Source organism: Tursiops truncatus, chromosome 8 (genome assembly GCF_011762595.2).
Source record: "Tursiops truncatus isolate mTurTru1 chromosome 8, mTurTru1.mat.Y, whole genome shotgun sequence".
Taxonomy (NCBI): Eukaryota; Metazoa; Chordata; class Mammalia; order Artiodactyla; family Delphinidae; genus Tursiops; species Tursiops truncatus.
In genome coordinates this window covers 29,745,548-29,760,567 of record NC_047041.1, presented here as the reverse complement: position 1 = coordinate 29,760,567, position 15,020 = coordinate 29,745,548, and the positions used below count along the sequence as shown (strand labels likewise).

The following is a 15,020-nucleotide window of genomic DNA, read 5'->3' as shown; positions in this document are numbered from 1 at the left end:
CTCTCTAGTTGTGATGCACGGGCTCCAGAGTATGTGGGCTCAGTAGTTGTGGCACGCGGGCTTAGTTGCCTCGCGGCATGTGGGATCTTAGTTCCCTGACCAGGGACTGAACCGGTGTCCAGTGCATTGCAAGACAGATTCTTAACCATTGGACCACCAACAAAGTCTCCAGCCAAACCTGAATTCTAACCTTCTAATTCCAAAGAATATTACACATCTCTCCCAATGATATGCCTTGCTTTTTATATATTTTAAGCCACATGGTAGCTATTTTATATACACTGTAGTTGGTTGTAACTGTTTTTCTCATACCTGAGTGATGGCCATCTGCTGCCAGTTTTTATGCTTTATTTTCAGTCATTGACTATGTTGTAGTTGTGAACATATGTTTGTTTTTTAGTTATTCACTTAATACATATTTTTTTTTTTTTTTTTTTTGGTGGTACGTGGGCCCCTCTCACTGTTGTGGCCTCTCCCGTTGCGGAGCACACGCTCTGTTCGCGCAGGCTCAGCGGCCATGGCTCACAGGCCCAGCCGCTCCACGGCATGTGGGATCTTCCCGGACGGGGGCACGAAGCCGTGTCCCCTGCATCGGCAGGCGGACTCTCAACTACTGCGCCACCAGGGAAGCCCCCAATATATACTTTTATAAAATAAATTATTATTTTGTATTGTATTATTCAAGACACTGGATTTTTCCAACAGAGGGGTGGTTTTCTTGCAGGCAAAGAGATCACTTGCTGGTAGTATTTACAGGAGGATCTTTTTTTGTTGAGCATATCTTTTGCATATATTGTATTGTAATATCCTTATATTTATCTGTAGGTTTATAAGCATGCACAGATATAATATTATATGAATAAAGTATTATTTACAATATGGGAAAAGCTAAATAAAGTTTGAATTAGAACTTGGTAGAAAAGATGGTGCTTGAGCAGATGGTTTTGTTAGTAAACTGGTTGCTGTTTTTTTTTTTTTTACGGAAATGATATAAGCTTATTTTAGAAAGTTTGCAAAATACACCTAAGAAAAACTAATGAAATAAAAATAACCTGTAATCTCAAAAATAAATCACTGATAAAAATTTTGATATCTATTTCTAATTTCTTTTGCAGATATATATCCATATCTGTTTATATAAACATATTTGTTTAAATAAACAATATGAGCTATGCTATACACTTTGATTTGACTGTTATTCATGATAGACTTTTGAACATTTATTTCAGTTTTCCCTCCATTATAAAAAGCCTTGCGGGACTTCCCTGCTGGTCCAGTGGTTAAGGCTCCATGCTCCCAATGTAGGGGGCCTGGGTTTGATCCCTGGGCAGGGAACTAGATCCTACATGCATGCCGCAACTAAGAGTTCACATGCCGCAACTAAGAGTCCTCATGCCACAACCAAAGACCCCGCATGATGCAACGAAGATCTCGCATGCTACGCTGAAGATCCCACGTGCCACAGTGAAGATCCCATGTGCTGTGACTAAGACCTGGCACAGCCAAATAAATAAATAAACATTTTAAAAACCTTGCAATGAATATGCTTATTTCTTCTCTAGGAGTACATTTTTGATCCCCTGCATAAATTTCTAGAAGTGAAGTTTCTTGATTTAGGGGCATACAGAGTATTCAGGAGAATATAACATACTGACAAATCGAAGATTACTAATCCAAAAGGTTGATCTGGTTAGTAATGACTAATCTAAACCTCACAATCATATTTCAGCTAGTTAAATCTGTTTTTTTTTAATGAGATGTACATACTGATTAATCCTTAGCACTATCTCTAAAAGTGTTAGCACTCTCTCTGTACTCTCATCCCCAGCTTAGAAGAGTTGTCATATGTAGATGATAAAAGTAGATTATTAGATGACAGAATACAGATTTTGTGAACCAAAATTTAAGGACTATGCTTTTCCAAAAACACAAATTTAGAAAAAGCAAGATAACATCTGTTATTCTTTTCAGGCTGATCAGTTGATGTTCGCTTTGCATTTCGTTCGAGGCATGCATCCTGAACTTTTTCAAGAAAATGTAAGTGGAAGGAAAGGAGAAAATTATTTAAAAAGTTGCATAGAAATCTGGTAATGGGCGGACTTATGGTTAGATTAGAAGTTACTTAAGGCTAGAAATTACATGTCAATCTATTTTTTACTTAGTTAGAAGTTTAGTGTAAGATGCTGATTTACAGTTCTACTCTCGTTTGGGTGAGCCCAGTATTCTGAAGCAATGGTAAGGCAGGGAAAGAACTCTAACTTACCATGCTACCTAGATTTTTCTGAACACAAGTCCACTTTTCCAGGGCACCAGAAGAGTCAGCCTTCTTATTTCCCTCGTCTAAGCAGTGGAACTGATGAATATAAAAAAGTTAAACAATATGGGTATGCCACTACATTATTTATTACCTCCACTGACTTGCTCAGAGTCAGCAGATGAAGCAAGAGGGTGGGCAGTTCTCAGAAGCCTTCTTTGAGCCTGTAGGTTTATGTTAATATTTTAATGTATAATTTATCTTTTTTTGTCTGTGACTTCATTTCTGGTCTACCATGTAACCCCCTCTCAAACTTGAAAAGAATTTCCTTCAAGATAGAACTAAGTAATCCATCTCTGACCTGCTTCTAATATTAAAAAAAATATTTGTAAGTGATTTTTCTCATTATTATGCCATTATCATTAAAGTGAGCATTCAGTAGCCAGGGTGGCAGCAAATAGTATATATGGACAGTGCACTTTGACCTAGTAACCTTTAACTCTCTATGGTCAGATTGTAACTATGCTCTGGGTTCCCCTCATTTGAATAGTTAAAAGAAGGCATACCATTCCATGTGACTGTTTTCTCTTTTTCTCTAACTCCACATGCTCTGGCTGACTTGTATAGTTTCTTCCAAATTTAACTTGACTCTTTTTATTTACACTATTTACTTTGATGCCTTTCCCTCCTCCTGTATGTTTTTCACCATGCTCAGTATGTTCTGCTGTATAAGACTTAATTTTCCCTAGTTTTCCCTCCTGGAGTATAAATAAATTATCATTGGGAAGGAGAACAGTTTTATTTGACTCGCATAAAGTAGTACTGATAATTTGTATTTTATTTATTTGTGACTGTATAACTTCAGTAGGAAGAATGAGTGGTCAGAGTGGGTGGAGGCAGGAAGTATGTTGCTTTGGTAATTTTTCCATATGGCTCTCAAATTTTAATATGTCCTGGCTTTATTTGCTGGCCAATGTGTAACAAATAATATGGTAGTGCCCATAATTATCTGAATGGGTAACCCAGAGTGAAGACATAGATTTTCTAAGAGCTCTAGATTCTGTAACACTTGATCAATTTTGATTCCATGGGTTTTTTTAAAAAAAAGGAGTAATGGCAGTCTTCTCCCAATATGTTGGAAAAGATAAGTTAATGGTAGTACTTTTCTCTATTTTTCCCAATATACACAATTTTTAAACTTTGTATGCATCTTACTGCTTATCTATTAGTGAGGAGTAGTATATAATAGGAAAAATTAAAGGTAGTGACAAATGCTAATTGAATAAGACATTTAAATTTTTAGATGTTGAGACTCACATGTATAATGTAGTTCTATTTTTTTTCCCTATTTTTCCCAATATACACAATTTTTAAACTTTGTATGCACCTTACTGCTTATCTATTAGTGAGGAGTAGTATATAATAGGAAAAATAAAAGGTAGTGACAAATGCTAATTGAATAAGACATTTAAATTTTTAGATGTTGAGACTCACATGTATAATGTAGTTCTATTTTTTTTTTTTTTTTTTTTTTTTTTTCGGTACGCGGGCCTCTCACTGTTGTGGCCTCTCACATTGCGGAGCACAGGCTCCGGACGCGCAGGCTCAGTGGCCACGGCTCACGGGCCCAGCCGCTCCACGGCATGTGGAATCTTCCTGGACTGGGGAATGAACCCGTGTCCCCTGCATCAGCAGGCGGACTCTCAACCACTGCGCCACCAGGGAAGCCCTGTAGTTCTATTTTTGTCTTAAAATTATTCTAGTAGATTTTGTTTTAATGTTTTATGTTGGTATGGTACATGAACTCATTCTTATGTTAATGTCGTAGAGTGGGAAGGTATGAAAGGAGTTTTATTTTTTTCCATGTTTTTAGAAAGCTAAATTGTAAGCTGTCTTATGGGGAAATTTAAAAAGATTTGTTAAATGATTAGAATATTTTTTGTGTTTCTCATATTTTTATTTAATAGGAATGGGATACATTTACAGGCGTGGTTGTTGGAGACATGTTGCGGAAAGCTGTAAGTTAGAATAACAAAATTATTATTTCACTCTTAGTGAAAATAACTCTGGCTTTGATTTCATGAAATATAATTTGCTTGAGAGAAGTTTTAAATTACTGTTGAAATTATATTTTAATTAGAGGACTATATCTTTGCCTCTATTGCCCTAATAGAAAATGGACCTATATGTGTTTTTTTGTCCTTGAGGACATGTATTATTCTGAGAATATTAATTAAATATAAGAAATTAATATGGTTTCTTTTTTTCAGTGTATATATATTTGGTTCCAAGAACACTTTTGTAATTTGAAGAAGATCAAACCTCGTAACATAACTAGGAAAATTTTCTTACATAAGTAAAGTTAAAAATTACTTCATTTAACTTTTGACAACTTTATTCAAATTTAGCTTTTTCTCTAGTAATTTTCTATTTAAACATGTAATGGATAATATTATTCTTCAAAGCAACCTATCCAAACTGTAATGCGAAACCTAGATTATATCTGACATGCAAAATATAATTAAAAATAATATAATTCTATGGAAGTTTCTTATTACATTTGAGTTTTTCTGAAGTTTTACAAAAGATTAAGCCCTATGAAAATGAATGCAACATTTGTCTAAATGTTTACCAGTACCTGACGTTATGTAGAATTTTACCATATTGACTTGTAAAATAGATAAAAATTAAAGAATACATAGAATGAGTTTTTTTCAAAATAGTGTTCATAAAATTAGCTGGTCAATTTTTAATTTTTTTGAAGTCTGAGTTTTACCAGATATACTAAAGAAAATAATTGCTCTTATTAAAAAGGACTCTCAACAAAGAATACGTGATCAACTTCCGTCTTGGATTGATCAGGAAAGAAGCTGGGCAGTGGCAACATTAAAGGTATTCCTCTTCTACTATGAGAGATTTATTTTTTTTAGTATTTGAGTTATTTCTGTTTATATTTTTATGTGCTACTTATTCATACTCAGTGTTGATATTTTTGTGAAAATGATGTAAAATCCCTGGGTAAAAGAATATCCAAGAATTATTCTGATTAGTCCTTTAAACAATTTTAATAGAATGCAAAAAATCAATAATTATGAAAAATAGTGAGAATTTGAAGAGATTTCTGGATTATTGGGCAGGACCTCTGAACTATTTCATGAACTCCTAATGGCAAACTTAATAATAATCAACATGATACAGTTAAAATTGTTTGAACAATTGATCTACTGAGAGGTTACACTTGGAAAAGAATCTTAACTGTGTTAACCTAAAAATTATAATGATGGGGCTTCCCTGGTGGCGCAGTGGTTGAGAGTCTGCCTGCCGATGCAGGGGACACGGGTTCGTGCCCCGGTCCGGGAAGATCCCACATGCCGTGGAGCGGCTGGGTCCATGAGCCATGGCCGCTGAGCCTGTGTGTCTGGAGCCTGTGCTCCGCAACAGGAGAGGCCACAACAGTGAGAGGCCCACATACCGGAAAAAAAAAAAAAAAAAAAATTATAATGATGCTTTTTTTCACATACTAATTTCTTGTTAAGTAAAGAAATGCAAAACATTTAGGAAAGGGGGGCTTTCCTATTCAGAGAAAGTTTATAATATACATTAGTGTTTTATTATCATTTTAGTTTATAAAACATTTTCAAATGAATTATCTTATTCAATTATCACACAAACCTTAAGAGGGAGGTATTATTAACTTTCTTTTTACAGATGAGAAATAAGAATCAGTGCAGCGAGTTGCAAAATGCATGAACCTATTTTCTTTTCAATTTCATACATATTTTTGAGGAACTGTTATGTGCCAAGCATCATGTTAAATACTTCAGATGCATTACTTATTTTATTATCACAATGACCTATTGAAGAAGTCATAATTATGCCTGTTTTTGAGAAGAGCAAACTGAGGTGTAGACAGGTTAAATAATTTATCCAATATCAAATAGCTGGGAAGTTTTGGAACTATGATTTTAATTAAGGCATTCTGACACCACATTCCTACATGCCTTTGATATGTAGGTTTTCCAAATATAGTGTCTTTTTCCTCTCTTTCTCTCCTTCCTTCTTTCCCCTCCCCACAGTTTCTTCCCCTGGTATGACTTGGGCAGTGAGGATGGGGGCATGGGGAAGAAAAAGCCTAACTCCCAACAGTTCTGTCTGTGTTCTTTACTCAGGCTAAAGTGTTGTTTTTGTGGGGAATGAAAGACAAATATACTTCTCTCAAAATCTGTAACATATGTTTCCATTCTTCCTTTCCTTTCCCTGCTTTTCTTCACAACTATTCTAATGGTACAGTAGCACATGGTTAAAACGGTAGGAGTAGCCAGCAGTTATTGATGACTTACTATGTTCAAGGTATGCAGAATTTGAAAGTGGATCATCTCATTAGATATTTTCAACATTGTGAGGGAGCTACTGTTATTGTCCTCATTTAACAGATAAAAAAACTAAGGCCCAGAGTGATATAGTCACTTATTTATGGTCACTGAGAAAGTATAGAGTCAAAATTTGAAACTGGGCATATTTTTGCACTCTAACATGGAACTCCATTCTGGCAATGGTTAAAATTTGCACATGGTTTTAATGAAAGTATTCTTTTCTCCACAAGGTGGAGATAGGTACAAATGTTTTTACATAGAGAAAAGATTTGTTAATTTGCAGTATTGATTTAGTACTACTTTGGAAATATTTGCTTTTATTTAATTCTGGATTAGATAAGTCTGCCATACTGTTTCTGATCTAGAAGTGATTAAATAAGCCAACACGAATTAGAAAACAAATGGTAAATATCAATAATTGGTTTCCACTTACTTTTTTTAGTGTGTGTGTGTATTTAGTATGGATGTATGTATGTGTATTTATATTTGCTTGTAGCTCAGTATATATGTTTATTTTTATTTTTTAGATTGTTCTCCCCAGTCTTTATCAGACCCTCTGTTTTGAAGATGTAGCTTTGTGGCATACTTATTATCATAATTCAATGTGTGAGCAAGAGTTTCCATCTATTCTTGCAAAGAAAGTTTCCTTATTTCAGCAGGTAAATTGTCTAAACGCGTAAATGTATTTAATGTTTCTGTTGTCACTCAGAAGCCATTTAAATAAAAGCTTTGCCTTTAGGGTGTCACATAACCTTAATGGGCATATGTGGGAAAAGGCTTTCTGCTTTTGCCACCTTGTCCAGACAGTGAAATCATTGGCAACGTTTCTGGGTAGAGTGTCTCCCACCGTAGCTTTTCTTACTTCCTCTGCCTCTGACCTAAGGGGGATTTCTCAATAGAGAACACGTCTTACCGAAATAAGTTTAAGTATAGATTGTACAGGTTCTTCACTCTTTTCCCAGGGTTCTCTCTAAGGAAAAGACCTTATGGTGAGGAACAGGGAACTTGTTTTTCCATTTTGTTTTGAAATATAATGATGAAACCTACTGGTGGGTTCCACTCAGTCTTTTGGCTAGACCAAAGTCTTAGGTTGGAGGGGACACAGGAGTTGACACTCCAGGAAATGACCCTTCCATTTATATTTCTTAACTAGGCTGCTGGCTGTGCTTCTGCCCCTTGTTGAATTCTGTTTCACCAAGTGTGTTTAAAAACAATGAAAAAAAAAAAAAAAACTGAGAAAAACTTCATTTGAAAACTTAAACATCTAGGAACAGATAGATATGATTCAGCATAAAATTGGTAGTTTGAAAATTTTGGTTAAGAGTTTTATGCTTCTGCACTGCTGTCACCAAGAATGCTTTACCTACATACCCTTATTTTCACCGGCCATTGGGCCCTTTATTAGTTCCTGAAGACATAGCTAACGCTATGACCCTTACATGCTGATGTTTACTTTTGATGGTAGATCTGATGAATTTTAGTAATATTTTGGCTATTAAAGACGTGTCTTTTTATATACCTATTGTGACAGTTTTAGGCATAGTAAATATTGTGGTAAACATTTGTTTGATTTAACATTAACTATTGTTTAGTTACAGCTGTTATAGGAACTTTATTATTTAAAAACACTGTACTTTATTTTAAGGTTCTTGTGGTACAGGCTCTCAGACCAGACAGATTGCAAAGTGCCATGACTCTATTTGCATGTAAAACTCTGGGTAAGTACACTTCTTTTCTAGAACTAGACCAGTGACCTGAAGTATGTGTTTTTAATTTACATTTTATTCTATGCTGACCTTAGTTTAGAAAGATTATACATTTTTTCCCCTTTATCGTACTTATCTTACAATCTCTACCTGTTTTTTTTGGTTTTTTGTTTTTATTTTGGCCACTCCACGGGGCATGTGGGATCTTAGTTCCCCTACCAGGGATCAAACCCGCACCCCCTGCACTGGAAGCACGGAGTCTTAACCACTGGACCGCCAGGGAAGTCCCTTGAAGTAACCTTTTACTACCATTTTTTGAGAAAATAGAAGCAATAAGACAGAAAATATTTATTTCCCACTAACAGTTCTACCAGCTACCTACAATGGTACTCATACTCATTCTGCTTTCCCTTCTGTTACTCTGAATGAATGTCCTTGCTCCAATTAAAGGCCAGCCATTTGCTCTTTCCTTTTTCATTCCTGCCATTATCCCTTTTTCCTGAATCATCAATTTCACCTTCTTTACTGGATCCTTTCTGTTAGTATACAAACATATTTTAGTATCACCTGTCTTAAAAATGCTGCCCATGACCCTCTATCCCCTTTCTTTCATCCCATTTCTTTATTTTCTTCTACAACAAAACATCCTGAAAGTGTGTCCATAGTCAAAGACCACAGTAATCCATTTCCTCAACTCTTATTCTACCTTCAACTCATTCTATTTGTACTTCCTCCCTAAAGTTCCACGAGATTGCTCTTGTTAAGGTTAATGAGGTCTTCTTCCATATATCTATTTCCAATAGTGACTTCTGTGCTTTTATCTTACTTGATCTCTCAACAAAGTTGTCCATTTGTTCCTTCTTTAAACACTTTCCACTTTCTTCTCTTGATTATTATGTTTCCTCTTTCATTTCTCAATCCTTTTAGGATTTTCCTTTTCTCTTTCCTTTATTGGTTGCTTCTCTGTATGTTGGAGTATTCTTTCTTCCTTCTAAATGTTGGAATATTCTTCCTTCCACTGCAGTCTTGCCCTGGGTTCCCTTCTTTTATTATTATACATTCTTTCATGACCTCATTCAGTTCCTGACTTTAAATATCATTTGTAAATTACTGACTTTTATATCTCTTATTTCTAACCCCAACCTCGCTGTGGAATTCTAGGATCATATATACAGATGCTCATTTGATGTTTTCTTATGAATGTCAGATGACCAATACAGAACTTTTGATTTGTCTGTATTAGGATCCACTCAGTTGCTCAAAACAAAAAACCCAGAAGTGATCCTTTCTCTCTTTTCGTTACTTCATATACCCAATCTACCAGCTAGTCCTTTTGGCTCCAACTCTAAAACTTACTCTGAATTCATTTACTTGGTGTCATTATTACCAACCTAATGCAAACCACCATCATCTCTCACCTCATTTACTGCCATAGCTTTGGCTCTATCTCCATAATGTGGAGAATCTAATTACTTCTCATACTTCCACTACCATCTACCACTTTTTTCAAGCCACCATTATATCAGGCTTTCTTTCTTTCCCACTTCCAGTTTATTCTCAGCATAGCAGCTAGAGCGTCTCTTGAAATGTAAGTTAGATCATATCACTTCTCCGTTCTAACTCTCTGATGGCACCTCATCTTTCTCAGAGTCCCTCCATTGTCTTACAGGGTCTTACCTCTTCAGGTCCTCTTCTTCCCCTCAGATCTCATCTCCTACCACTGTCACCCTTGCTCAATCTTTAACAACCACAGTAGCCTTTTTCCTGTTTTTCTAGTGCTGCAAGTTTGTTTCTGCAGTCTCAAGGCCTTTGCACTTGCTGTTCCTTCTTCCAGCAGATTTCCACCCCCAGTTATCACCCTTGCTTCTCTTCTCAATTGTCATCTTTTAAGTTAATACTGTCTCTGAGCACTGTCTATATAATAATGTACTCTTTCCTCAGCTCTCCATATCCTCCTTTGCCTTGTTTATTTTAACTATTATCACCATCTGACATATTGTTATTTACCTGTTTATTAATTTCCTTTTCCCCAACTAGAATATTAGCCACATGAGGGCACAAGCTTTGTTTTGTTCATGGTTGTGCCCCAGTGCCTTAAACAGCTTCTGGCGCATGGGCACTGTAAGTGTGTGTTAAATCAGAGACCGCTTTCCTCATCGGTCTCCCTGCCTCAGTTTGCGCTTCCTCTTCAGTCCATTCTCTCCAGAAGGCTGTGTGAGCTTTTAAAAACTGAAACCAAATCATCTCTCTTTTTTGCTTAACATTTCCAAAATCTTTTCAAAAAACACTTAGAATGAATTCCAGATTTATATATGATTGATGCTTGAACAGCATGGTTTTGAACTGTGCAGGTCCACTTTTATGCAGATTTTTTTCTAACAGTAAATACTACAGTACTACATGATCCACAGGTGGTTGAATCTGAATATGTGGGACTCCGGGTATGGAGGAACTGTGGATACAGAGGAACTACGGATACAGAAGGTCAACTCTAAGCTATGTTCAGATTTTTGCCTGTGGACGGTCAGTGTCCATAACCCCCCTGCATTATCTACGGGTCAACTGTATAAGCTTACAAAGCCCCACACAGTCTGGCCCCAACCTTCTTCTCTAACCTCATCTTGCTTCCTTCTTGCCTGCCACTGTGCCTTCGTGGGGAAAACAACCTTAGGGCTTTTGCACTGTTTGTTCTCTGTTTTTGTTTGTTTTTTCTTTTTTATTAATTGTTGGCTCCTCTGTATCATTCAGATGTTAACGTTGCATTTTCAGAAAGGCCTTTCCGGGCCATTTAATCAGTACCAACACATCTACCTGCTTTAATTCTTTACCCATTTCTTAACACTAACTGATATATTTCTTGCTCATTTATATATATTTTTTGTCTGTTCCTATAACTCTAATGCAAGTTTAAGTAAAATGAGGCAATTTCAGAGAAGTTCTTAGGAGGCTATTCTTTTCTCACCCATGTAGTCTTTAAAAATATGCTCTTTGTGCCACATTGCACATGACCTTTCTTATTGAATTTGTAGTTTGACCCTCTGCCTACTCTCTGAAATACTTCTGTATTGTATTATTTCATCTCTAGGTTAAATGACATTTAAGGTTTAATGGCATAAGTGAAAACCTCATGATATGCACATATTCAAATGCTTTGAAAGTTTAATATACTTCTAAAATTATACTCTACCTATTTCTAAGCAAAAGCCATATATACTGGTATATGGCCTGATGACTTTGTATTTGGTCAAGTGGTTTATTAATACAGTTTTTATATAAAATTGGAGGTTTTACTGTATGAATAAGTTTTAAAAGTTCATATTGCTGGAAAATGACAAGCACTTATCTTTTTAATCAAATTTTAGAGATTTGATTTCAAATGTAATTTCTCAAACATTATTCATATGGAAAGACTTCTATTAAGTTTTAGCAATCCTTTTTATAATCTATAAACTTTAAAATAGTAACTTATAAAGATGCATTTATGAAAGTAGTTTTGGTTTGAAGATTTAAGTTAGCAGAACATGCCTCAAAACTTTCAGGCATGCTGCTTTAATATAATCCTACAAACCAAGCCTTGTGTACTAACACAGTCTACTGCATTACTTTTTCAAAATAGCAGTTACCAGATGAAGATATTCTGACTTCTGTAATTCTGATTTAATAATTATTCTGAGCACAATATTATGCTGTGTGTATTGAGGTACTCATGTTCACAGAAGATGGTGCAATAGCTCCAAGAACCAGTAACTTCTCAAAGGTTCTTCATCAAAAAGTCTTTTTGAGCCTTTCCTCGTTTTACATTCCTCTACTTCTCTTATCCATGCTAACATCCCATCCCATGATCTTTGCTTCCATAGCTCAATCTGTCCTGTGACATCTGTGTCTAAGAGAAAAGGAAGGACATAAGGAAATGTGTATTCATTTTCTATTGCTGCTGTAACAAATTGCCGCAAATTAGCAGCTTAGAACAATACCCATTTATTATCTCATAGTTCTATAGGTCAGAAGTCTGGTAGGCCCTCCTGGTTTCTCTGATCCAAGTTGCCCAAGGCTAAATAAATACAGGTGTTGGTCATTTGGACTCTTATTAGGAGGTTCTGGGAAGAATCCATTTCCAAACTCACTCAGCTGAATTTGCACCATGCAGTTGGACAATTGAGGTTCTTTTTGTCATTTTGAGTTCTTAGAAGTCTGTCTCAGTTTTTAGAAGCCTTTGCATTCTTTGATTGTATTTGTGGCCCCCTTCCTCCTTCTTTATAGCCACCGATGGCAGATTGATTTCTTCTTATGCTTCACATCTCTGACCGCCCCCTCTGCCTCATCTCTCCTGTTCCCTCTTCAGGCTGCATCTCTTTGACTTTAAGCTGGAGAAGTTTTTCTGCTTTCCAAGGCTCAAGTGATTAAATTGGCACACTTGGATAATATGGGATAATCTTATTTTAAGATCCACGACCTTAGTTACATCTACAAAGTCCTTTCACAGAAGTACCTAGGTTAGTGTTTGATTGAACAACCAAGGGGTAGGAATCTTGAAAGTGGTATCTTTAGAATTTTACTCTACCACAAAATGTTGGAATTTTTTGTTTGTTTCCAGGCTTGAGTATTATTGCATTTCTAAAGAGTATTTTCCCATTTAATTGGTTGATGTGTGTTAGATTAGATAGTGGTTGTCGATTTTCCTTCTTTTTATTGATATTTGTGTTACATTTTAAGAGTTGTCTTTTTTCTCTGATAAAGGAAAAGTAATTTTCTTATGAGTCTCTTTGTTAAGGAGGATGAGATGAATGAGGAAGAATGAATCAACTATACTTGCTAACTATAATAGTTTGATAGTATTTGCTGCTTTCTTTACTCAGATACCTAAAAAGTATAGGAGCAATATTCTTTCCTTTTTATGGGCTTCCCTGGTGGTGCGGTGGTTGAGAGTCTGCCTGCCGATGCAGGGGACATGGGTTCATGCCCCGGTCCGGGAAGATCCCACATGCCGCGGAGTGGCTGGGCCTGTGAGCCATGGCTGCTGAGCCTGCGCGTCCGGAGCCTGTACTCCGCAACTGGAGAGGCCACAGTAGTGAGAGGCCCACGTACCGCAATAAAACAAAACAAAACAAACAGAAAAACAAATATTCTTTCCTTTTTAAACTGCAAATTAGTTCTTTTTTATTATCTCAACATTTTGTCTGAGTAAAATAAAATACAATAAAGGTTAGAGTTATTTTGTTGACTTATTTTTAGTTCCTTTTTTCTTTTGAGAGAATTTATGTATTTTAACCGTCAAGGTCAAAATATAAGATCCCAGTGATTTACAAGTAGTTTTATGCTTTGATAATTCACAATGGGATGAACATTTTTGGCTCTTTAACTTTATTGAATAGCTTTGAATGATTGACACTGACAGTTCAAATGCTGTCATGAGTCAAAATTAGTTGGGTTTTAAAACCAGTGATTATATATAGACTAAGTTTACTTAAAGCGCAGTGTGGATTTTACAGGAGTTTTGTGGGTGGAATGGCTAACATGCAATTCCCAGTAACATGAGTGTCACCTGTGTTATCTTAAACAGTAAACTGTTTCTCATGAGTTTTTTCTCTAAATCCAAAACGTTCCAATACTTTGAAATATTGTATAAATTGGATTAATGAATATATATTTATCTTTTGTGGGATTTTTTTTTAACATCTTTATTGGAGTATAATTGCTTTACAATGGTGTGTTAGTTTCTGCTTTACAACAAAATGAATCAGTTATATATATACATATGTCCCCATATCTCTTCCCTCTTGTATCTCCCTCCCTCCCACCCTCCCTATCCCACCCTCCAGGTGGTCACAAAGCACCGAGCTGATCTCCCTGTGCTATGCGACTGCTTCCCACTAGCTATCTACGTTACGTTTGATAGTGTATATATGTCCATGCCTCTCTCTCGCTTTGTCACAGCTTACCCTTCCCCCTCCCCATATCCTCAAGTCCGTTCTCTAGTAGGTCTGTGTCTTTATTCCTGTCTTACCCCTAGGTTCTTCATGACATTTTTTTTTCTTAAATTTCATATATATGTGTTAGCATACGGTATTTGTCTCTCTCTTTCTGACTTACTTCACTCTGTATGACAGACTCTAGGTCTATCCACCTCATTACAAATAGCTCGATTTCGTTTCTTTTTATGGCTGAGTAATAGTCCATTGTATATATGTGCCACATCTTCTTTATCCATTCATCCAATGATGGACACTTAGGTTGTTTCCATCTCTGGGCTATTGTAAACAGAGCTGCAATGAACATTTTGGTACATGACTCTTTTTGAATTATGGTTTTCTCAGGGTATATGCCCAGTAGTGGGATTGCTGGGTCATATGGTAGTTGTATTGGTAGTTTTTTAAGGAACCCCCATACTGTTCTCCACAATGGCTGTATCAGTTTACATTCCCACCAACAGTGCAAGAGGGTTCCCTTTTCTCCACACTCTCTCCAGCATTTATTGTTTCTAGATTTTTTGATGATGGCCATTCTGACTGGTGTGAGATGATATCTCATTGTAATTTTGATTTGCATTTCTCTAATGATTAATGATGTTGAGCATTCTTTCATGTGTTTGTTGGCAGTCTGTATATCTTCTTTGGAGAAATGTCTATTAGGTATTCTGCCCATTTTTCAATTGGGTTGTTTGTTTTTTTGTTATTAAGCTGCATGAGC

General features: G+C 36.1%; 1 protein-coding gene across 5 annotated transcripts in view; it reads left to right on the top strand.

Moving 5' to 3' along the window:
• DYNC2H1 (dynein cytoplasmic 2 heavy chain 1) overlaps positions 1–15,020 on the top strand; it is a 369,486-nt gene that overhangs the window by 198,924 nt on the left and 155,542 nt on the right. For 4 of the 5 annotated variants that reach the window (XM_073808267.1, XM_073808266.1, XM_073808265.1 and 1 more), the window contains 5 exons: positions 1,972–2,037; positions 4,222–4,272; positions 5,069–5,146; positions 7,155–7,286; positions 8,273–8,345. In XM_073808267.1, the coding sequence (XP_073664368.1) occupies positions 1,972–2,037; positions 4,222–4,272; positions 5,069–5,146; positions 7,155–7,286; positions 8,273–8,345 (400 nt within the window). Of the gene's footprint in view, positions 1–1,971; positions 2,038–4,221; positions 4,273–5,068; positions 5,147–7,154; positions 7,287–8,272; positions 8,346–10,744; positions 14,122–15,020 lie in introns of those variants that run through there. The other variant, XM_073808268.1, reaches the window with a different exon arrangement.